Raw genomic sequence first — 25,123 nt, 5'->3', positions numbered from 1 at the left:
AGATTAAAAAACAAAGGTCCAGTGTGTAGTATTTAGTCACTAAATACAGTGGTTCTTAACCTTGTTGGAGGTACCGAACCCTTCTTTAGTAAAAAATAAAATGTGATTTTTTTTACTGGTGCACAAAATGAACCGTGCATTAACATCACCTTGTTCAAATAACAAAACCAACACAGTGCATGAACTCACAACAACTTACCTCAGTGTGACTTCTGCTGTTGCCTTTGAGAGACCAGTTCAGATATGCGTGGCTTCACCTTGGCAAGTGCCAGTCTCATGTCATTTTCACAGCAAAGTCTGTTCCTTTTCTTAGTTTTTATGTCCAGCATCCTCGAAAACGATTGCTCACAAAGATATGTTGTAACAAATGGTATAAAAAATTCCAGGGCGGAGGCTCCACCGAACCCCTGAGACCGACTCACCGAACCCCTAGGGTTCGATCGAACCCAGGTTAAGAACCACTGATTTAGTGGCACCTAGCAGTAAAGTTGTAGATCACAACCAAATGAATGTTCCACCACACATCACACTCTCCTTCCAGTCATGTAAGGAAAACTCTTGGTTCATTATAAGACAACAAAAACATGGTTCTTATTTTCCAGGTGACTACACTACTGAAATTATGAGATATTGTATTCCATTGCTGCCAAGAAATACTGTACACACCAGCAGACCTTTAAATCACCATGAGTTCAGCATGAATACTCTCCATGCCAACGTTGTTTCCATTAACAGTAACATACCAACTACATACTACAGACAACACAGTGTGTCAATTTAACAATAAAATATCATCTATTAGGTATTACAGTAAGTCACAGATCATACCAGAGAAATTTAAACCCAGTGGAATGTCAGTATTTTATTTTATGATTCCAACTTTTCTTGGAAACACATTAAAGTTTTATCAAATACAAATGAACAGTTGGCATATTCAGTGCATGTAGTTACCACAATAGGCTTTCCTGATTGAGAAAGTGTGGGCCAAATTTTAATATGGATATTTTCTTTTTCATGTTCTTAGGCAAGCGCTGTACTTAGGAGATACTTTTATCAAATGTAAAGCAACTTTATCCAAATTCGGACTGACTTCAGAACATTGAACATTTACAGGCTTTTGAGTGATTTCAGAGTACAAAAAAAAGAAAAAAAAAAACCCCAACCACTTCATTACAGTCAGCACCCCTTTTGGCCCCCAGACTCAATAACCAAAGAGATACTGTATTTTTACAGAGGACTGCAGTCCAAGTCCTGTGTGAAGACATTCAATTGCACCTCTTCACAAGTTCAATTCTATAATCTCTTTCTCTCTTCCCTGATGTTTCTCTGCATTAGTCTGCCTTCTCCTTCTCTTTCATGTGCAGGAAGACTATGCTGAAGACAAAGAGTCCTGCCATCATGGAGAAGACACTGGCGTAGTATGGGAAGGCTGAGGGGATGAAGCGCTCGTACTGAGTGTGCTGCAGGGGACGCACGGACACCTGTTACAAAGAAAATATAAGCATTAGAAAATGGTTGTTTGGTGCCTTTATAAGTAGGAAGAACCTCTTCCAAGCCACAATGCCCAGAAAGTGAATACACCATGGTACTCCAAGAATTACTACTTACTATAGTTTATCAATTAAATAATGGTACATTATAGTAGATAATAGTAGTATTCTGAAACTGGTTTAACTTGCCTGAGTGGAGGAGTAGAGATGTGTGTATCCCAGACGGTTGTAGTCCACCTTGAACTGGAAGACTCCGTAAACATCAGGCAGCTTGAACTGGACGCTATATTTTCCTCCTAGAAGAAAGACAGCACAGCATTTATAGTTGATACATTTAAATTGTAAGCGTTAATTAGAATCAAATAACCACATTATATAACCACAGCAACATACCATTTTTCTTGAGATAAGTCCTGACGAAAGGATCAATCCTCACAAACTCAAGCTGAATATCATCTCCATCGAAGGGAACCCAACGGCCCTCAGACAACATTTCAATGACGATGCTGAATTCCTGCATGGGAAAATAATACACCCATTGAGATACACAGACAAAGATCGATATCTTCAGGGTGAAGATGAAACTTTAAAAAACTCACCACAAGGTCAGTGATGGTGTACGCTGCAGGGGGAGTAGTCTCACCGACAGGATGATGAGTGACAGCTCCCACCCTGAGGACTCCAGCCTCCTTGAACACCCAGCGAGAGAGAGCCTCTGCCAGCTCCATGTTTCCTGTCTGCTCATGCCTAACAAAGACCATGACAAGATGATGAGTGCTCCAACTACAGGAGGCTGACATTTGTTTTTATTAAATTAAAAATGTAATTTTGTCCAGTGAGTCATGCACCAAAAATAGGCCAAATCCTCTAAATAATGACTGCACTAATAAATGTCCTTTAAGTCTTACATATTACATTTGAATTACATAGGTTTTATATTATATTCATTTTCCTTCTACAAATTAGGTTGACAAGTTAAAAACAGTATAGTATGTGCATGCACACATTATATTTATAATGGTGAAGTTTTAACAGAAGACCTGTTCACATGGCAAAAAACTGAACATAACCAGAACGTCACTGACAATAGTTCTGACTTTTTAACAGGAAGTTATAAGAGCATCCATGAGACAGAAACAGGAGGGATGTAATGAACAGTGAGGACTACCTCTGGGAGCCTGGTGTGGCCTTCTGCACAGCAGAGTTGAAGAAGGCATCACTAAAGAAGTCCAGAGAACCGCTGAAAACCACTCGGGCGTTGTTTCTAGCCTGAAGGCCGGCGATGAGCAGGGTGTTCTTACCAACAGCATGGGGGTACTAGGATGTTAAAAAATATATATAAGTCAGAAACTAAGCAAATGATATTAAATTGTGTGTATGTCTATGACAGATATTCAGATAATATGCTGCTCTTAGTCAACCTCAAAATATTTGAGGATCATTATACGATTGGATACATTAACGTTAATCTCATGCAATCATTACGTTCAGTATTGTACCTGAGAGATGGGTCTGTCAGGGAAGAAGGAGTAGGAGGTAGAAGAGCCAGTAAGGATGTCCAGGACGAGAGGGTTCTCTGGGTCTGCCACCATGCTGCAAGGGGAAGGGAGCATGTTAATTCAACTTCTATATGCACAGGGTTAGTGTCAACATACTAATGGTTAGGGTGTTGAAGTGCAGTGTTACATGTTAAACTGTACTTACCCAACACCCTTGAACAAAACAGGTTTGTTGGTGGGTTTGCCGGCAATAGTTGGAGCTTTCATCAGATTCTCTGGATCAGCAACAATCATGGTATGCTGGAAACAAGAAGGATCACTTGTAAATAACACGGAGTGTCTCCTAAAAATAGGATCAGTAAAAACTGGATGTGCCTGCTGTCTGAAGAAAATTTTCTTTACCTCTCCAGGGTCAGACACGTCATAGTTGTGATGGTCAATGACAGCAGTCTTTTCCTCGTCAAACTCAATGCCACACTCACTTCCCAGCTCCCTCAGAGGGTCACCTGTGTAACAGGTGAATAGTGTTAATACAAGATAATAATACGGTCTTTTATATTATATCACAGAAAAAGTTGTACATCAACTGACCAATGTCTGAATTGGCAGCAACCAAGACGTTGCCTCCTCCATCGATGAAGGATGTGATGGTCTCCACATTGATGTTTCCTCCAAAGTCTGCAGACGACCAAAAAGAAGTGGATTTTTAAAGATTGCTTCAACGACGCAAACACAAGTTAATTATGTATTAATGGTGTGAAATTTACCCTCAACTGATGGTGAAAAGATGATCAAATGGTCATACAGGAACTGTCCGTATTTGATCAGAGACAGGGAGGGATCATCGGCTGTCTTGAACGTGACGTCAAAGCCACGATCTGAAAAGGAGAGAACGATTATGAGCAGTACTGACACACAGGCCTTTTTTTTGTTTGTTTTTCCAATAACTCGAACAAGGTGCACTGCATTCCACAACTCCTTATGCACAGTGTACATTTCCTCCTGTTAGGACTATCAGCCTACAAATGTTGAATTGCACAAACCAAATAGGAAAACAGGCCCACCATTGCATAGTGTAGCTAGTGTAGCATTTACAGTATACTGGTTAGTGAATCATAAATTTAGGAAAACATGTAGATTTAAATAAGCTATTCCAATTATTTCAGGTATATTCCAATCTTTTGTTTAAGATGACTGTAAAGTTGACTTCCTATGCTAAAATATTTAAGCAAATGTGTAAATAAAGTATGCCTAAATAAATAGTGCCCACGTATTGAGTCAGTGCAGTGTAAGTTAATGTTATGAAGTAACATTATTGAGTAAGCAGTTTCATGCAGCTCAGCGCCAAAAGGCTCCACAGAGCAGTTTGCATTAAAAATCAGGTCTGTAACATTACAAATAAGAGTATTTATGGATGGATATAGTATGAAAATCACAATCACCTGCCAGACTGCGGAAGAAGATTGAATGGGTGTCGCGGATGTTGAGGTTGTCCAGCAGCACGAGCGTTTTACCATCAGCCAAAGCACAATGCAGCATGGAGGCTAACGACAGCAATAAAACGATGTTGGTGTCCAAAAGCTTGAACCTCCTTCTGGTCGTCATTTCGGTCGTTTTTTTGGACGAAGATCTGGACCGGCTCGTCTGCATGACTGCTGTCAACGACGCCATTTCGTTGCAGAAGTCGACGTCAGCGTTAGTAGACGACTTAACTTTGACCCCGAGATTCAGCCAATCAGAGAGAGGAACGCGTCAAGACCGCCTCTCCGCCAATAGGATGAAAGCTTTATTATAAGACAATCACGGAAGAATACAAGTCTGAGGACTGAAGTGAAAATCTAGACTGTATTTATTTACTGAATAATCACAACCAAGAACAATAACTCCGTGACTTTGTCATGACATGAGTTGAAGTAGAAAAAATGTCGACGTTTTGTACATATTTATCTTAGTATGGCAGTATGGTTTCCAATAATTTGGCTGAAAACAACCATTACAACGCAATAAATGAATAAAACAAGTTATTATACCACATTCCTATTCAATGCATCAATAATTAATACATTTTATTACACAATATATCTAGAACATGCCTTTCCAAATTTGCTATGTAGATAGATAGATACTTTATTGATCCCGAGGGAAATTCAGGTATCCAGTAGCAGCATGAGACACAGTAAACATGCATTAAAATCAAACCTTTAAAGATAAATTTAAATAAAACTTAAAAATTAAACATGCAAAGATACAAATAGGAGATTATATATAAACTTATATGAAAACTATATGCAATTAAAGTAGACTATAGGATGAAATTAAATAAAGTCACAGCATCGTCTCTACAGAGTGAAAATTGAATTGAATCATGACTTGTAAATTATGTTAAGTTATACTAAGTTATATGAAACAAGCACAGTAATACACATTGGGGTTTTTTAATTTAAAAAAATAATAGCGCAACACAAGGCTGGTCAGACTGTGTGATGATTCTTTATTGATCTGTTGATGACCTCCAGTGAGTTTAAACAATGTATTATTATTGTTAATATAATCAGACAAAATATTGACATAAAGCCACTGGTGACAGGGAACTGTCTTCATACCAATGTGACCAGTTCAATGCAATACCAGAAAAAAGCTGTCATTGTATCAGTGTAAAAACTGAATTGTTGAGCAGTTTGTCATCACCACACATATTTCATTTTATATTTTATCAGAGGTATTAAGACTTTTTTAAAGAACACATAACAAATATACAAATATCACAACATGCACAGCATTTACAGTGTTTGCCAGGTACATGACAGCATGACATCCCACTTCTGGAAAAAGGGGGAGGTAATAATTACCCAGCAATTATATCTTTAGTACCCCAACATGCTCATCTAGGTAGTCTCTGTATAATGTGCTTCTCATGAAAATACTTCAACTAAGTACAATAATAAAATATTGTTGACTATTTAAGGAAAATGTACATATCTCATGAATGAATTGGAAAAATAACACAGAAGTCTTTTTTTAAGTTATATTAGGTAAGACAGAATTGTGACCTAATGCTTTATACCAACGCAGAGTCCTGCATTTCCATCTAAAAATAAACTATGCAAAGTAGTATAAGCATCTTTGAAATAATATTTACCAACTGACTGGATCTCACATAAATTCCTGGAATTAAGACTGCAGAAACATGATTAATGACCAGACATCCTAAGATAACGTTGTTTAAAAAGTGATGTCATGAATCCAGTTTGTTTTACAACATGGCATGTTGGAACTTTTCATCAGCTCACTTCATTTTTTAATGATGGATTTCCTTCCCCTCTTCAAAATAGACTTCTGTTACAAGCAATATATCAAACACTCTTCACATTTCTGCCCCACTATGCCTGACTCTCACAGTCCATCTCCTCTTCTTTTTCTTCCTCTCCATCTGCTGCAGCTTCATCTTTTCCCTCTGTGTGGAGCTCAGTCTGGGTTTCAACCTCTCCATCCTCCCTCCCCTCCTCATGAATCATCTCCCCTGACTCTCCTTCTTGTTCTTGTGTCTCCGCCACCGACCCTCCTTCTGCCTCTCCCTCTCCATCTTGAGCACGGAAGATGAGCTCTCCTTCCTGGATGACCTGTTCGGCTGTGGGCTGCCAAGTTGTGGCAGAATCCCCTTCAGCAGTGGTGGTCGTGGTGTATTGGTAGAAGTCGGAATCTGCCTGAAACATGACTAAGGCCTGAGCTGTGTGGATGCGTACGTGTTGGGCCAAGGAGCTGGCGTCCAAGAATTTATCACCACATGAGTCACAAGCGTACAAGATCTGGGTGTTGGGATCTAGGGACAGAAGAAGAGTTGACAAACAATGTAAGCGCTCTACATTTCTCATACTGTGTTCTCTTTAAAGTTACAGCCTCTGTGTCCTTCAGTGATAGGACTTAGAATGAAACTAAACAGTAACAGATAATATAGTTACACAACATTAATTTAAGTTCAAAATAATCATATTATTTACCGTGCACCCTCAGATTTAATATCATTTAATATTTTGAGTGTCAAAGTTTCCTGTAATACAAAACATGCCTTACTCTTTATTTCAGTTTATGTTCACAACAGTAAACCATAACAAACTTTACACTGTGATATAATTATAAAATTATATAAAGCTGCAGCAAATATTACATAGACCTTGTGGGCCATTTTATTTAAAATCAAACTTGTTATTATGTTGTAATGCAGTACTGCAGCCACACATTTACTTGATACTAAAGTTCCATTTTAACATGCAATTCATTTATTTTCACTTGAGAATTACAGACCTAATTGTATCATATAGTAGGTCTACGAAGCTTCACAGGTCAGTTCAAGTATGCGTTTGCTTTGATGTTTTAAAGAATCAGTGTGTAGAATTTATTGGCATCTAGCTCACCACACACGTCTGTCTAAATCCAGATCCTGACTCAGTGTGTAATAATGCTGCTGCAGCACTGCAGCAAACAAGCTCAGCAATGGATTCAGTTCCACTGTGGCAACCTAAACCCTCACCAAAGCTTTGCCCTTAAAATAAATATATCTCACAGTTACATACACATTCCATTCCATTTCTTTTATTTTATTTTTTGTTTGTCCCATATCATGCATAATATCCTGTTCTATGTTCTAAGTGCCATCCCTCACCCTTTTGTTTGTTTTGTTTTCTAAGAGTATGATATTATTGAAGTGCATACTGTGCAGTCGTACCTGCTTCTTGAACTTTCTCTACTGCTTTTGTGATTTCAGCTTTCAAAGCCTCCGTCTCATCTGCAGACACTGAAGCGGCGACTGGAACTACTGTAAACAGACACATGACACATAGTAAACAAACACTCATCACTGTCTAAGCTCTTTCATCCTCGTGCTTCTTTTATTATCTGCAGATGTTTGGTGTGCTTTCTGCAGCGTATGTCAGAGGATATTGACATTTCCCCTTAAAATCAATGAAGATGCTGTCTGACCTGTCAGCTGAGCTACAGCACTGGCTGCCAGGGCCTCTGTTGCCAGGGTGACAATGTCCTCTGTGGTGACGGTGACTATGTTGATCTCGCTGTCAGACGCGCATGCCCCTGCACACCCGTCGGCTCCCTCGTCAGCGCTGCCGCCAGCTACCACCAGCCGCTTCATGCCGGCCTTGCCGTGGTGGACGGTCTTGACGTGGGAGCGCAGATTGTCTACGCGGTTGAACCCTCTGCCGCATTTATCACACAGGAAAGGTTTCTCCCCTGAGAGAGCAGATGGAGAGAAGGAGAGTGAAAGCTGTGAGCTATGCAGGATTTAGAGAAATAGCATCAGAGACCTCCATTACCACAAAGCTCCCATAATTACGTGACACCAATTTTGTCCTTACCTGTGTGAATGATAATGTGCTTCGACAGGTCTCCCACATTAACAAATGCCTTGTTGCACATCTGACACTTGTGTGGTCGGACATTGTCGTGATGGCGAATGTGATTGGCCAGTTGACTGGACTGCACAAACCTGTCCAGAGAGAGACATGAGATACATCCTTCATCTGGTTTGCTATATTCACACAGGTATCACATTTAAAAGGGTCAGTTCACAAAAAATGTAAAAGAAAATGAATGCTGGGATTGAAAAATTATCCTCCCGTCACACCACTTATCACCACTTATCTGCTTGCTGACCTTTTGCCACAGCGATCACACACATAGGGCTTCTCTCCAGTGTGCTGGCGGACGTGAGCGATGAGTGAGCTGGCCTGGGTGAAGGCTTTGCCGCAGATAACACACACACAGGGCTTCTCTCCTGTAAAACATGAATTACGGTCTCACCATGGCTGGATGTAGATAATATTCGTGTGGGGTTTCAGATTGAAAAAAAAAACACACGTGTTCCTTCACATTCCAGTGAGTACCTGTGTGGATGCGTTCATGCCGCTGCAGAGCTCCAGGGTCACTGAAAGCTCTCTGACAGTGCATACAGATGTACGGTTTCTCCCCACTGTGAACCCGCAGGTGTCTCTTCAGATTTCCTAAAAAGGGAGATACCATTACACAAGGTTAGGCCAAATGCCTCAAAGCAAAGACACAGCAACAGAACTTCCTGTGAATAACCTGAAACTAAAAGCAGCTGCTGCTATCTGACTAATGGGTCAAAGTATACTTTATGGATTTCTTTTCAATGTCTGAAAGTATCAGAAAGTAATTGTGCAATAGCTTATATTAAAAAAAAAATCAGTAAAAAAAGTCAGGTATCAGGCTCACATACAGCAGGATGCTTGAAAAGATGTATTATCATTAAAAAGATAAAAGCGTTGTTTGGGTCAAATTTCAATTTGTTGAGAACCCAAGAATCACAACACAAGTGAACCAAAACATATGGTCCATACTTTGTTCTTACCTGAAGTGGTAAACTGTTTGCCACATTCTTTGCACTTCAGAGGCCCGTCTGTGATGTGGATTTTTAGGTGAGCCTTCAGATTTCCCACCTAAGGACAACACAACATCAGATAACAAGTTAACGCATCCAATGTTATTTGCTCAGTACTGTATCATTGTTTCAACTGTGTGTATATGTGACAACCAAATTCAGTTTTTTTACAACTGAAATACCTGGTTGAAGCGCTTGTCGCAGTGTGGACACTTGTTGCCCTTCTCTGTGTCGTGCGTCTCCAGATGTCTCATCTTGGCGGTGGGGTCAGAGAAGGACTTCTCGCAGAAGTCGCAGTGGTACGGCTTCTCGCCGCTGTGCACCAGCTGGTGGCGCTTCAGGTTGCCAGATGTTGTGAAAAGCTTGCCGCACACTTCGCAGCTGTACCGTGCTTCGCCCGTGTGACGTTTGCGGTGCAGGTTGAGCAGGCTGATCTGTCTGTAGCTCTTTCCGCAGGTCGAGCAGCTGTAAGGCTTCAGGGGGCTACGAGGCAACGAGATGCTCAATTTTAAGACACGAAACCTGACGGAGCTGAGGGGGCAGGTGTCAGTAAAAAGAAGCTAAAATTGTAATTCACCTGTGTGTTTTCTCGTGGGCTTTACAGGCTGCAGGGTCAGAGAATGCCTTGTTGCAGTCCCGACAGCTGAAAGGCTTCTCCCCGGTGTGAATACGCATGTGTCTCTTGAAATTACCAGTGTGAGTGAATTTCTTCCCGCAGTCCTGGAAAGAAGAAAATGTTGTGAAGTTGTGTGTTTGTTCCTACTGCGACAGTGAAGAGTGCTATTCCGCAGTTAAAAGCAAAAAAGTCGATATTCATTCATGCATAAGCTACAAACAGCCAAACACAAAAGATGTTTATTCCTCCCTCTCGCACACTGACTGATAATTCTCACCTCACATTTGTGCGTGACGGAACTGTAAGGTTTCGACTCGGATCGGCTGCTCATAGACGCTGACGCTGTTTGTCTTCCCTCTCCCTCGCTGCTCGAATCCAGTCCGCCCACCTGCTGGTTAGCATCGGCATCTTCCGCCCCGTCTTCATCGTCGTCATCATCATCATCATCATCATCGTCATCATCATTAGCTTCCTCATCCATGGAGACCTCTTCCTGCTCTCCAGCCACTTCTGCCGGCTCTGTTGCCTCCTTCCCCACGTTTGTCTCTGACGTCCCTTCATCCTCGGAATCATTGTCTACAAGGGTGACAATAAAGCTCTTGAAAATGACACACTGTCTGGAAATACCAACTGCTGTAAAAGGAAGGTGTACAGGTATCAGACATCACTTTTGAAACTGTAAGGCTGTCACTGATTCCTGCAATAGAATTCAAGACTAAAAGAGAAACACTAGAACAAGAACTAGTACTAGTTCTATTTTAAGTAGTTTTTTTTTAATGTATCACATTTCCTGACTTCTTCCTGTCTACATCATGTTACTGTATTATGATACTCAACAAATTCCACAAACAGTGCAAAGTTTATATGAAAGAGCTGTTGTTTGTTGTTTAGGTTGATGCAGTGGAACAAACCAGTGCAACCTGCTCACCAGGTGGGAAGTTTCGTCGAGGAGGTTTCCTGATTCTTCTCCCTCGGGAACTCATGTAGGACGAGCTGGTAGCAGGTTTCAACTGTGATTCTGTAAACAGAAAACAAAAACATCTCTCAGTTTATTGGTTAAATAAAAAGAGACACTGTAATGCAGCCCGTGGCCCTTCAACACTTTTAGTTTAAATACGTACTTGGCGTGTAGTCAGTGTCAGAGGGGTCGTCCTGAAATACAGGCACATCTTCCCCAACACGTTCTTCCTCTTTTTTTATAGATGTCTTTTTTTGAGCAGGAGGAGCAGTGTTCTTCTGGGGTCGATGGGGGCCTGAGTGGGTACTGGCCACGTTGGGCTGAGAAACAGCTTCTTGTGTTTCATCAGCAATGTGTTCCTTTAAACTTCCTTCATCCTGATTTTCCGTAGGCTCTTTATTTTCTGTCAGGGTGGTGCTCGGCGGAATCTCCTCAGCTTCTGTTGCCACCTCTGCCAGGTCACTCTCCAGTTCCTCTCTCTGCTCTTCATCTCCTGTTTTCTCTTCTGGTTTGTTGAAGAAAAAATAGAAAAGTTTCTTTCTTTTAATAGAAAGCAAGAATTTGATATCGGGCTCCATTATTTATACTGCAACATAGAATTTAATTGAAATGTTGAGTCAGATTGAGATTAATATTTTTTGCGGGAATAGACTGATCGATTTTGCACAAAATATCAAATTCATTAACTTGCTTCACATCAGAAAGACACTGCCAGTTTTAATAAAATGTTATTATGAGCTCAATAATACCAATAAAATAATATAAATATCTGCACTAAAGTTTAAAATGAAAAGCTCTCTATATTTCTCATTAACGCAGGTGAAGAATGATATCTGTAATGATTATTACCAACTATAGAGAGAGGAAACCTAATGGTACAAAAACAATGTTTAGGTGAAACACAGACGCAACACAGAGAACTGACTACCCTCATCTATTCCTTTCTACACCAGCAATAAATGACTGGCAGGGCTCAGCACTTGACATAAATAAAAAGTGAAGCGGATTGATGCATTAATCACACTAAATATTTACTGCAGCCCTACACTGAGAAAGCTGAAAGCCACTCACCAACAGCGAAATCCAGTGTTATGAGGGACGGAGCTGGATTTGCCATTGACTGGTACGCAGAGCAGGCATTTACAATTTCTTGCATCTGTAGAAAGTTAGCAACAGCCAGCACGTCTTCTACATTCTGTGGACTTAGACTCAGCTTGGCTGTGTACATGAACTCCAGGACCTGACCCAAACCTGCAATCAACAATACAACAGGTCTGGTTATACAGCAGTAATGGGGGAGTACATTTACAACATAGTACCGTTAATTAAGTAAACTATTGGTGTGCAAAGGCACTGGAAGTGACAAAACCAATTTGATAAGTAATGTGAAAGTCTGCAAGAACAGGCTGATGTGAACCCACCTGCTGCATTGCTGATGTCCAGATGCACCACATCTTTCTGGTCCAGGAAGAGGGTACGGAAGTAGACACTGCAGGCCGCCAGCACAGCTTTGTGGGCCTTGAAGTCCACCCCGTCCACGACAAAGGTGCAGTCACACAGCAGTCCCTGTTTGCGCTGGCGGTTAAGCTGCTCCAGAACCTTCCCACTGTGCCATGGGAACTCCATCGTCTTGAAGGCTAGAGGCAGGCACAGGACCTGTAGACTGCTGACACGCATCAAGTCACATGTGGCACATTAGGAAGACTGATAAGTTAGTCAGCTTGACCAGTGAATCCATTTGACTTTACAATGACACCTCTGACACGACTGTCTCCTCTCTCTGAGCACAACATATGAGAGAGTAATGTGAAACTAAATACAGGTTTAAAAAACAAACAAACACAGTTTTAAAACTGGAAGACCTTTTATGACTGGATGTTAGTCATTATTATATGGAGTTTTTATAAACTGGGTTCGGGAATTAGGGCCACACCTCGTACTCATTCAATTTCCATTCTCCACGTACTTAATCACTCCTTTTCTTTCCACTCCTTCTTTGACACCGCTGTCACATCCCACCCCCCCATACCCTCTTTCTTGCTTTGTCTCCCCTTTTCTCGTCTCCATTCCCACACAGGAACCAGGGGCTCTAATCCGTAGAGTCGCAGAGAGACGGTTCCCCCACTCAGAGTCTCCATCCCCCCCAGGTTCCTTCCAGGATTCCTCCGGTCAACCTCAGGACCACTCTGCCGATGGTCCCGCCTCATCCCCCTCGCCTTTCCTCCCCTCATCCCTTCCTCCCTCCCTTCATCCCTCACCCTAACATCCCTCATCCTCCGACCCTCATCCCACCATCCCTCCACCCCTCAAACCCTCTAACCCTCTCTTTCCCTAAACCCTCCCGCAGCATATCACCCATGCTTCCCGAACGTCACTTGTAATAAACATGTTTAAACTTCATCTGTACGGGCGTGGTCCTTGTTAGTGAATAGTCTATTTTAATGTAATAGAGCACCATTGTTTTTATCTAAAAAAAAGAGTGTGGACCTACTGTATCTGATGATGCTGCATTTAATCATATTTACATGTAATGAATGCATAACTAAAGCTAGGTCAATAAACACTTTTTTTACAATGTAAACAACAGCCAATGCGTTTGTGCTGACGTGTTGTGTTAACACAAAAGTAAAACTAGTATTTATTTATTTATCCTGTTTGATGTGTGTGTCTGGTTTGTGTTGTATTAGCACTCATGGATACATATATTTTCTTCTATATGACACCAGTAAAAATACACAGAGGGACAGATCTGAACCCAAACTGACTTTGAACAACGAACATTCAAAACACAGCTAGATTATTAAGAAGCTGACTAAGACACGAATGGCGAAAATAATCAGACTAACGCTGAGTTTAGCTTCAAGTGATGTCCTGGTAGACATGTAACTACAAAATACCAAACAGTGGTGAAGATATTTCGTGTGTAGCTTCTCTAAAAGTTTTGACAGCCTGGTTTGACAGCGCAACACATCGATTACAATTCCTCCATCCTTGCAGCTTTGTTATCAGGGATTAATTTAGCGTGCCTTGACATGCATGTAGTGAAGGGACAAGATGGCGGAGCGGCGACTCGGGCCTGTCTTCATCTCTTGTTGTTGTCACAGCTAGCTCCCGTTTTCCACTTCGTACAAGCGCCATTTTACTACAAACTGACTCATGAATTACCTCCTTGTTGTCGCCTCTTCACTCCCGGGTCAGACCGCCAGGCCAGGCGGTGTTACGGAGTGTTTGGCTCAGTTAGGAAAAACAAACCCAATCGAGTTTTTCGGTGATCGATCTTGCTCCGCTCACTTCATCCACCACCATCTTCCTCTCTCTGATCGATTGATAGGGACCGGCCGGATGTATCACAGGAGCACGCGCAGTGTGGACACGTGTTGTGCTCATGGTGACCGCGTGGTGGCGCAGTAGGCTCGAGCTCGAGCTACGTTTTTTTATACTGTCCATTAATTATTAATTAATTATTAACACATATAGTTTATAGTAGACGCGTTGATAAACCTGCCCAAAGTGCAATAACTCGTCTTTTTATTATCAATTTTATCTTATTGTGTATTACACAGTAGGACTAATGTGAATTAAGCAAGGTTCATGTCTTTTAAGGAATAATAATGCAGAATGACCTCCAAAGCACTCTAGGGAACTTTTTAAAAAAAACATTCATTTCAAGGCTTCTTACGTTGCAACATTGTAAATCATGTTGTAATGGGTTTTTAATCATGTGGCCTCAGGGATAAACAACAAAACCAAAGGCCACAGACTGTGGTGTCTGTAAATCATTCTTTCAAAACGGGTTATTAATTAATCTGCATATTAATTAAGACTGATAATTTAATGAAAAATTCTTGTTCTGTTATAGGAAATACATTTGGACAAGGCTGTACCGGGAATTAATACTGAGGGAGGTTATGTCCCCAAAGAAAACAACTACTAAACTCAGCTCTACTCCATAAGTTTTAATAAATACAATTTGACATGCTGTACGTCAATCAAAAGGCATACACGTGTTTATTGTCAAAGCAGGATCATTTTATTCACACAAATAATAATATACAATAAGTTATTATTACGTGGAAGCCATCAATATCAGTGGCCAGTCTTCATTTTTAGACCTGTGTGAGAGGACAGGAATGGACTGACGTTTGTGTGTGCGTGTGTGTCCAAATGCTGTACATGTCCAAGCTTGTGTGTCTCGGTATTTTATGCACAGGTACGACCTATTGCTGCAGTGTATGGTGAACTAACTCAGAATATACATGAGCAACAACAGGCATTGTTGCAGTCAGAGAGGGAGAGTGTGGCATGATTTATAGAGCACATAGTGCCAACGCTCTGAGTGTTTGGAGTAGAATGGTTTGAGTGAAGACAGGAAATACAGGAAGTAGCATAAAAACACAATAAGGTGAGAGGTTTGTGATGAGAAAGTGGGTCCCTCTCTAGATCTTGATCTCCGAGCGGAAGGTCTGTGCGAGCTCGTGTTTGGCCAGGTGAGGCCGCACCTTGACTGTTAGAATCCCCTCTGCGCCCAGTGATGATGTCACTGAGGTGGGGTCCACGTCCTCAGGTATTTGGCACTTGTGTGTAAAAGTGTTCATCACTGAACCATCCGGGGCCAACTGTAAAAGACAGAATAATAGTGATGACTTGTGTTGTGACTGAAATCCACACAAGACCACAGACCCCAGTTTAATAAAATTATAGTCTCAAGGTCTGAACATTGTTTTAACATCTTTAATATTATGTTATCATTTAAAATCATGAAGAAAGCTGCCCACCTTTTCCGCATGAACTTCAATCTGGTTCTTGGATGTCATGATGATAACGTCTTCGGGGGAGAAGTCTCGCACGTCAACTGCGAACTGGTAAGAATCCCCAACAGTCTTGATATTTCCAGATCCACCTAAACCCACAACAAGGCGAGAAAATGTATAGCATAACATACTAGATAGATATATTTCTATTTTTATAAAGAGGGTAAACTCTGAACTTGCACGGATCAGGTACAGACGTGTGATATGCTCTCATTGATTTAAAAGACTACTTCATGTTAAAGATTTAATTTTGGTGTTCCAATACTTTACCATTCTATTGAATAGAATTCATGATTAAAAAAATCAAACATTATTCAGGCTTGTTATTTTCTGTTCTACTGAATCTTTCCATAAAACATGCATAAACATCTTTGCTGACCTTCTCTGTTACCTTTAAAGGCAGCTGTGTGTTTGTTTGGGATCCATTTTAGAAACACAAACCTTTTTAAAAAATCACTGAACTTTTGATCTTTAAAAAAAAAAAAACATGAAAATGATGAACAATAGTTTAGCCAATAGACATTTTTCAGAAAATCACGGTAGAAAAAGCACAGGTAACCTATAAATTATTAGTACCACCTAAGCTTTGTTGTCAAAAGGATCTATGACAATGTGAAAGTGTCTTTTGTTGTCAGTGTAATAAATAGAGTGAACACAGAACAACTGAATCATCTGCTGGTGAACATGTTTTAAATTTGTAAATAAAATGTATTATTTCAATTATAAACTTTAAACATAAAACATGCTGTGTTTATTACCCACAGTTTTTTTTTTTATTTATGCCATTGGAAACATGGGATGTGATGTTGCTCTTGTATTATAATTGTGTATCTGCCGTTGTCTTTGCCCATATCTTTACTAAAATATTGAATTAAAGTTTGGTACTGTCCAAACTGGTCTGTTGAGCATAAAATGTATCATTAAGGTATGACCGATTTGAACTTGGATAAGTAGTTTTCCCTAAAACCAATTAAAATGAAAACATAACTATAAAATGTAATAACCAAACATAAACAGCAACCTGTCTTTAACTTTTTTAACTGCATCATTACTTAGACAAAATGAGACCAGGGCTCTAGTTCTTATTGCCAGATTTCTGGAATTTGTACTGGCTATAAGAAGTATTAATGTATAGGCTGTGTATTGTAATTCTACAGCACTATAGAGAGTCAATTAAAAAAGTTATAGTTCAGATATATCAATGATGTGACTTCTGTGTTTTTTTTAGCAACTACCAATAATGTATTTTCCTTTTTTCTCTATTCCTTTGTTAATAAAAACGTCATGCCTCCATTATTTATGTGTTTTATTTTTGGCCCTTTGGGGGCAGTGGAACAATTTAACATAGTATTTATACCTGATAAAGTTGTTATGGCAAAAGTGTTTAAAATAAATACCTGTTTACACAAGTCTAGTATTTACTCTGGTCTCCATTAACTTCTGAAGAAGTGACTGGGGTCACTACAGTAGATGATCGACCACAGTTGGTTGCTAACTTTGTCTGACTGCTGTTTGGTGTTGGGCAGGCAGCTAAAAGATTGATCAGATCCATAAATGGCTGCCTGCTGCTGAAAAAAAGGATTTGATGAGAGTGGAATTTGGGGGTCTTAAAAACAAAACGATAAACTAAAACAGGCTAAAATTGCGATATAGCTGAGAGCAACTGCAGAGTTGGATGATAATTCTCTGTGGGTTTGTCACTATGAGTGACACCTTTCACATTACACAGTCATTTGGTCCATTATTAAAATAAAATATATTGATTAGTGTAGCTTTAATATGTATGGGAAAACAGGCTCAAGGCAGCAGCAGCCATCAACAGGATACAGTATATATGTAGCCTGATGCACTGCCAGACAGTTATGACTGTGTGTCCCTAAATTATGTGGGAACACATGACCTCATATACGTCACCAGACTAGAAATGAGTGTGTGTGTGCATATTTGTGTGTGATATTAGCTCTGACTTCACGTATCTTGATTTCATCGTGTGACATCATTCAAAATGTGTGTGTATTTGGTGTGTACACCAGTCACCGGGTAACCATCTGGTCATTCCTTATGCAGGCGTCACTCCAGATACTCTGTGTGTGAAGTCACACTCCTGGCAGTAAGTCCAGCATTCCCCAGTTTGCATGTATGCGTGCGAGCGTGTGTGTGTGCCTTGCTTTCCCATTAACTGCACCCACCCATAAGCTCTTTTGCTACACCTATAGGATACCAACCATGGTTTCACAACAACCATACACTGCCTCACATGGATTCAGAGAAGTCCATTTAAAGTTCAGATGTCACACATTCACACTTCTGTGTGCACCAGCACTGAACTGATACAGTTCACACCACTTCCACACATCACTGTCAAGTGCAATGCCTCCTGACATCAATGTGTGTTTTAAACACACTTAAAAATCTGGAAGAGAAACCCAGGACAAAGCTATTTTAAGCCCTAACTAAACTAAGAGTTTGCTTTCTTATGTGCATCTGTTTCCTTTTCATCTTTTATTTTTCTTAGTTATTCCATCATACAGCACTGTGTCTACTGTCTTAGAAACATATTTGTCCCACACATCAACCACACCAGAGTCCTGCCTGTTATCTATCTCCTCTTAACTGTCTCTTAACAGAGACCACACTTAAAACAAGTTGCTTCCAAGCACAGATATAACTCTACTTTACAGTCAAAGCTGTCGCTTCAACCTGCTGTTTCTTTCGTTTTAAACCACTTTTCTAAACAAAATGAGTTAAAGAGAATTTAAATTGTTTCTAACTTACTGGAACACCCCAAGGCGTTGCTCTCTGGCCTCATGAAGGAGCCAAAGTCCATAGTCCGGCTCTTATCCATGTATGGGTTACCAGAGGATGAGGATGATGATGAAGTCTGGTGGAAACTACGCTCCGATCGATAGGCAGAGGAGTTGGTCACACTCATGGATGGCTGAGAGTGCTGGGTAAGGCAGGAGGAGAGTAAAGACAGGGAAGAGGGAGGCGGAGACAGTTGATTTTTCTTCTTCTTATGGCTGCTCTGGAAGTCTTCCAGAGGCTTAAATGCAAGAAATAATACACACACTCCTCTCTCACACTCTCTATTTCTTCTTGCTTGTGTTAGGTAAGGTCACTTATTTCACCACTCCCCTGCCACCACTCACCCATGGCCCTTATATACCGTATGATTCCATGCGTAGATTGGACAGTGTGCACGTGTGTCACAGCTTATTGGGAAAGGGTAATAGTGTTCTATATTTATCATGAGACGCACAGAGCGATGGAGAGAAGCGTCTGTGGTTGGAAAAGTTCTGGGGCATTGAAGGCCCAGAGGTTAAGAGCAGGAGGGAGAGCGGGATTTGATAGAGAGGGGTAGAGAAAGAGCAGGGGGTGAGAGTGGGGGCAACAGTTGTCATTTCAGACACATTATGCCTAAAATAGCTTCCCTGTCCTCTCTTTAGTTCTCCCTGTACTGCATTGCTTCTGTCTGTTTCATGTGCTTTCTTAATATTTAGTGCCATGGCTTTGTCCTGAAATTGGATCCTCACATGGTTCTGCCATTAAATGACATGGTGCCCAGTGTTTTCACAGCATGGTTTTGTGTCATTAGAGAGGTTTATGCCACATTTTCAACTAAAATCTAAAATCTTACCATCTGTTTATTCAATGAATATGTTGAAAGTTGCGGCACATAACAACAAATGATTTGCTGATAATGTTGCGTTCTCCCGCCAGGCTGGATGGAGAGAGGACAGTAAGTTAAAAAGGTAAAAAATGGGGCCCTGACTCTTATCTCACAGGATAAGTTGAGAGCAAAACAAAGATGGAAAGAATGTGCTTGAAAACAAAGCCGTCAGCGGGAGCAGGGGACTTAGTAGTGACATTGCTTTGTGGCTATTAATATCTGCATGGTGAGCACAACCATGATGATTAGAAAACACTCACTGCTCTTTTGTCTACACAGTGTTGCTGACAGCTAATCCATTAAAATTAATTTATGGCCTCAGTGGCATATTTGACTTCTGCATTGCTTTTTCAGAAAGACCTGAATATGACACATGCAACGCCTCACTGATATACTGACTGACAACACAACCTCAGTGTGAACATCAAATGTTTTTCATCACAGGCATCCTGACTTTGAAATTCATAGCAAAATGAAATGATGGTCTTTGGTTTTGAAGCCTCATTTGAAACGTTACCCAGCATTACAAACAACAACACACAGATGATATGCGCTTCCAGTCTTATCAGTACAGGGCTCAGAGCCTCATGCTTGAAGTTCTAAATCCAGCCCAGCAACTCAGCACCTCCAGGGAGCACACAGAGCCTCCACCCCCCCTGGTAAAAGCAGGAACACTGTTGGTTCGCTCAGGCCTTTCATTCAGATTGACCAGACTGTGTTTTGCACCTCCGATGGAGCTGTCATGGAGATCAAATAATAATAATAATACATTTTATTTCATAGGCGCCTTTCTGTCACCCAAGGACACCTTATAAATCCTTATAAATGAGAGTAGACAGCAAATAACAGAAACAAACAAAAAGAACCATAAAAGTATATTAAAATCAAAAGAATACAACATTACAAACAGGTTAAAATTGGACAATGCAATTGAATCAGATGGAAAAGGCTATTTTAAACAGGTGGGTTTTAAGTGCAGACTTGAATTGTGAGAGTGAGTTGATGTTCCTTATGACGGGGGGAAAAAAGTTCCAGAGCTGGGGAGCAGAGCTTTAGACGCTCTGGTGGTGAGACGGGCGGAGGGGACAGTGAATGGAGGAGGAAGATCTAAGGGAGCGAGGGGGAGCAGCAACATGGAGAAGATCCAAGAGATATGGTAGTGCGAGGTTATGAATGGCTTTGATAGTGAGCTGAAGGATTTTGTAGTTTATGCGGGATTTGACCAGGAGCCAGTGGAGCTGTTGCAGGACAGGAGTGATGTGGAGGATGGAAGGGGTTTTGGTAATGATGCGGGCAGCTTAATTCTGGACCAGTTGGAGCTTATGGCGAGATTTGTGGGTAAAGCCAAGGAGGAGGGAGTTGCAGTAGTCCAGGCGGGAGGTGACAAGGCTATGAACCAGGATGGCAGTGGTATGGGGTGTAAGGGAGGGACGGAGACGGTTGATGTTGCATAGGTGGAAATAGGCAGACTGGGTGATGTTGTTGATGTGAGACTGAAAAGAAAGTGTGCTGTCAAGGATGACACCCAGACTCTTAACCTGTGGGGAGGGGGAAATGGAGCAATTGTCGATGTCAATAGAGAAACTGCTGGTTTTGGATAATGTTGGTTTGGTGCCAATGAGGAGAACCTCAGTTTTGTCACTGTTCAGTTTAAGAGGATTTGAAGTGAACCAGGATTTTATTTCTGTCAAGTAGTCAGTAAGGGAGGAGGGCGGGAGGTTGGAGGTGGGTTTGCTGGTGAGGTAGAGCTGGGTGTCATCCATGTAGCAGTGGAAATTTATGTTATATTTGCGGAAGATATTACCAAGGGAGAGGAGATAAACGTTGAAGAGGAGGGGCCCTAGTTAGGGGCCCAAAGCTAGTTGTGGTCTGTAAAATTTGATGTAGAATATCAGTGATGCTGGGCATTGTATTTATTAATGTGTCAATCATGTTTCTGGCATTGTTTGAACATAAGTAAGGCCAAACTTTTTATTTATTTATTTATTTATTTTTATTTTTAAGTATATAGCATGTAGCCATTAGTGGTTCCCAACCTGTGTGTCAGGACTCCAATGGTGTATTTCAGTAGGAGTTTAAAGGGTATAGAAAGCATAAGTGTAGTATTCATAACTGGAGTTTAAAGGGTATAGAAAGCATAAGTGTAGTATTCATAACTGTTTTGTATTTTCATCCTTGTTACAATATTCACTGTGAAATACCGGATAGTTTCACTTCTTCAGGATCTTCAAAAACTCAGCAAAAATTAATTTCAAATGAACCTGAATCACTCTTTGGTTGAAAATTCATAAAAAGCCTGGGGCGAGAAATCAAATCAAATCCTCAAATCCTCCTGCCTCTCATACACACAGTCAAATTAAGCCTCAGCACTGCTGTTGGTATCAAACCCTCAAATCTAGAGAAATTATGGGTTGAGAGTGAAAGAGGAGTGTGTGCAGGGAAGTCTCCAGTGGGGGAGGAATGGGATGCTCACCGATGGGTGAGAAAGAGTCTGACAAAGATGAGAGGGTGTCAGATGGAGCGGTGATAGGAGAGACGTGGGATAATGGAGAGATGAGTAAACAGAGAAAAAAAGATGGGAGGGGTTGTCAAACACAACATTAGAGATCCAACAGTGATGTTTGTTGCCTTTAAGACACCAGGAAACAGAGACATTTCTGTATCCAAGCCAAAGAGATAACAGTGTTGTCACAGTCTGGAATAAAGGAGTTTAAAAGTCTGGACTATGAAGCAAGGTTATGTATGAGCTCTAGTCAGTACAGATACAATTTAGATTCATTCATTTAAAATGGAAAAATGATGGAATTCTAATTAATATTAATGTTGAAATGATACTTGTCATGCACTTATTCAAGTCTGAGACTACTAATTAATTAAAGTCATGAATAAATTAGTGCAGAGGTTTTAAAAGTTTAGATGAGTGATCATTTAAAGGGGCCTTTTGAGAACATTTGACCACATTTAATAATAAATGGTCTAGGTTTTTATTGAGATAGAACTATTATGGTTTTGCAAGGTTAGAATCAGGATAAATAAGGATTATCCTGCATTCCTCACCAAAGATGGAGTCAACATTTTAAAGAGAGAGAGAATCATGAGGATTTCCAATAAATGAATAAGATGAAATATTGCTATTAATAACTTCAGGGAGAACGCCAGGGAACAAAGTGGGAGGAAGAAATGTAAGAAAGTTAATCTGGTCCCGCTGTCAGTAATCTCACCAGTGACATTGAGTCACCTCTACATGTAAGTGTTTGTGTGTGCATTCCTGTCTGCCTACGTAGAATAACACTGGCTCATACACTCACACACACACACACACACACCACAGTTGGCTGTGTCGTGTGCTTCAGCTGTTACATAATGTTGGACACAGATGCACCAATCCCACATTAATAGATTGGCTGAGCTGGAAGGTCATCTCACTGCTGCTAACTTATTTTCATAAGTAGATGGTCAGCTTTGTACGCCAATGTAGTTTTATAGGTATTCATGAATAAAAAGCTTCTAAGACTGGGGACTCCATTAACTGGCTTCACTGACCTTCATATGGAAATCCTACTCTATAAAAAATTTTAATGGATATGTTCTTCAGGCATAAATTAATAATTTAAACACAATAAATGCACAATGAAATGGCTACAATAAGAAGTGTGCATTTATTGGACGGAGAAAAAAAAGACATTGAATACAAATATTCAAATATTCACATTTTCTTTTACAATTTGTTTTCAAGATGGGACTTTTTGTAAAAACTATACAACTGTTCTGTTATTCATCCAATAACAGACAAACCAAGCAAATAGAAATTCCATCCATTCATTTTCTGTGCACGCTTATCCTTATCAGAGTCATAGGCAAATGGAGATTTACCTAATTGAATTTCATACAGTGTCTTATAGAAACTGAATAATATTCCTAATCATAAGTTTAATCATTCAGCCACTATTTACAGAATATGACACTGGGCAACAGGTGGAGTCAGTCATCGCAGGGCTAACAAACAGAGACAAAGGACCGTTTATGCTGGGCAATTTAGAGTCACCAATTAATCTGTATGTCTTTAGACAGTGGAGGAAAGCTGAAGGCTACATGCAAACACAGGGTTTGAACGCAAAACCTTCTTGCTGTAAAGCAACAGTCCTAATACTAATTAAAGGTACAGTAATTAATTTGTTATGGTCACTTGGGGGCAGTAGAACAAGCTTATACATAACCGGTTGCCTTCAAAATATAAACTAAGATTATAAACTCTTTCGAATAAAAAAGGAGGACATGAACTTGTGATTTCTCATTTGTAAATAACCTCCTGTCTGGCTCTCTAGTTGCCTCGGCGTGCTGTTCCCATGGCAACCAGTTTTGACACTGAAAACAGCAGCCTGTATGTGTGTACATTTTACATTTCCATGGTGTATATGCATGTGTGTGAGTGTGACTGAAGCTAATTAAAAGCCAAAAGGGGAGGTGGGAACTTGAACATTAACTAAGTGCTAATAATGGTGTGTGTGTGTGTGTGTGTGTGTGTGTGTGTGTGTGTGTTTTCCAGGATCTAAACAATGATTACCTCGACCTTGAGCAGGCTGCTTGAAGTGTCCAAGAATTAAAGGATTCAAATGAGCGTCTTTGAAAACAGTCACTGACATCAGGACAGTCACAGCGATGACGTGTTCATAATTATCTGAGCTCCAATATGTTAATCACACTGACTACTGCTCTAATGGTAACAATAGAGGACAGATAAGCATAATAAGTGTTTTATTTCACCACAGTATTTTTAAGCAGTGTTGAATTATTCTACGAATGTGTAATTTTATTCAGAAGTACCTCTAAAATATTAAGACTGAAGGCTTTGTGTTCAGATTAGGGTTGGTAAGAAAATAAATACCTCTGTTATGAACTGAAATAAAACTGGTAGATCTCTGTTTGGTTGTCTGTGTAACAACTACAAGCTATAATTCCCACTGTACAGCTGTAAGAGGCATTTTCCTTCCATTCGACAACATGTTTTCAGTGCATATTTTACTACTCTGGCTCAAAATGACTCATCTATTTCAATTTTAATGACTTGCTGTCTTTTATTTGATATTTTCACACTGTTATATCTTTCTGCAAAGCATCCTGTAATCACTTCTAGTAAAAAAATGTTACAAAATGTAGGCAAATACCAAAATATTATTCAGCATTAAAGTTATTTCACCTTGGGGATCTTAATGTGACTATAAATTGTATATTTGTAATAGATGTGGCACTATGATCACCAGTAGTACCAGTTTTTATAATTTACCCTTACATTTATGGGATTATACTGGACTGGAACAGGTATTATGAGATTAATTCTTTTTCTGCAATATGGTGGATAATACCGCCAAAAACCTATTAAAAAGCTGAGCTGCGTGTCTGTCACACCACATTTCAAGACAGATGAAGGACACATTCCTCCAAAGAGTTAATATTAGCTACCCTCTCAACCATGACTTTTCCTTGACTTCAATGCTAATACCTTAACAGACGTGGTAACAACACACCTGTACACTACACTACACACATAACCGTGCTGACAGATGCAACCAGAAGGTAAGTCTACCTGTCTTCAAATTCTATTTTTGCAGTATGGCAATAACAGTCTGGATTAGTGCATTAATAATCATATTAACATCATTAAGGCCTCAG

General features: G+C 40.3%; 3 protein-coding genes across 4 annotated transcripts; all 3 read right to left on the bottom strand.

Annotated features, from left to right (window-relative positions):
* Window positions 1-836: 836 nt before the first annotated feature.
* On the bottom strand, window positions 837-4,703 carry ddost (dolichyl-diphosphooligosaccharide--protein glycosyltransferase subunit (non-catalytic)). The gene is made up of 11 exons (XM_010741158.3): window positions 4,432-4,703; window positions 3,757-3,867; window positions 3,581-3,667; window positions 3,392-3,495; window positions 3,195-3,289; window positions 2,990-3,083; window positions 2,659-2,807; window positions 2,090-2,237; window positions 1,884-2,004; window positions 1,680-1,786; window positions 837-1,481 (listed from the first exon to the last, which is right to left on the bottom strand). Exons 1-11 carry the CDS (start codon window positions 4,658-4,660, stop codon window positions 1,332-1,334), a joined length of 1,395 nt encoding a protein of 464 aa, XP_010739460.2. The 5' UTR covers window positions 4,661-4,703; the 3' UTR covers window positions 837-1,331.
* Window positions 4,704-5,460: 757 nt separating this feature from the next.
* On the bottom strand, window positions 5,461-14,331 carry zbtb17 (zinc finger and BTB domain containing 17). Of its 2 annotated transcripts, none has more exons than XM_019276794.2 (15): window positions 14,138-14,331; window positions 12,394-12,635; window positions 12,044-12,223; window positions 11,136-11,477; window positions 10,943-11,032; window positions 10,292-10,590; window positions 9,976-10,118; window positions 9,581-9,881; window positions 9,369-9,456; window positions 8,884-9,000; window positions 8,654-8,774; window positions 8,356-8,486; window positions 7,967-8,230; window positions 7,713-7,802; window positions 5,461-6,809 (listed from the first exon to the last, which is right to left on the bottom strand). In XM_019276794.2, exons 2-15 carry the CDS (start codon window positions 12,596-12,598, stop codon window positions 6,370-6,372), a joined length of 2,811 nt encoding a protein of 936 aa, XP_019132339.2. In that variant the 5' UTR covers window positions 12,599-12,635; window positions 14,138-14,331; the 3' UTR covers window positions 5,461-6,369. The 2 variants fall into 2 exon arrangements, with proteins under 2 accessions (XP_019132339.2, XP_010739461.3); XM_010741159.3 differs by having other exon boundaries at window positions 12,394-12,638; window positions 14,138-14,330.
* Window positions 14,332-14,979: 648 nt separating this feature from the next.
* hspb7 (heat shock protein family, member 7 (cardiovascular)) lies at window positions 14,980-18,939 on the bottom strand. The gene is made up of 3 exons (XM_010741160.3): window positions 18,559-18,939; window positions 15,748-15,872; window positions 14,980-15,588 (listed from the first exon to the last, which is right to left on the bottom strand). Exons 1-3 carry the CDS (start codon window positions 18,713-18,715, stop codon window positions 15,409-15,411), a joined length of 462 nt encoding a protein of 153 aa, XP_010739462.2. The 5' UTR covers window positions 18,716-18,939; the 3' UTR covers window positions 14,980-15,408.
* Between the last annotated feature and the right edge of the window lie 6,184 nt (window positions 18,940-25,123).

This window comes from Larimichthys crocea, chromosome XV, assembly GCF_000972845.2.
Source record: "Larimichthys crocea isolate SSNF chromosome XV, L_crocea_2.0, whole genome shotgun sequence".
NCBI lineage: Eukaryota > Metazoa > Chordata > Actinopteri > Sciaenidae > Larimichthys > Larimichthys crocea.
This window is presented reverse-complemented; position numbering and strand designations above follow the sequence as displayed.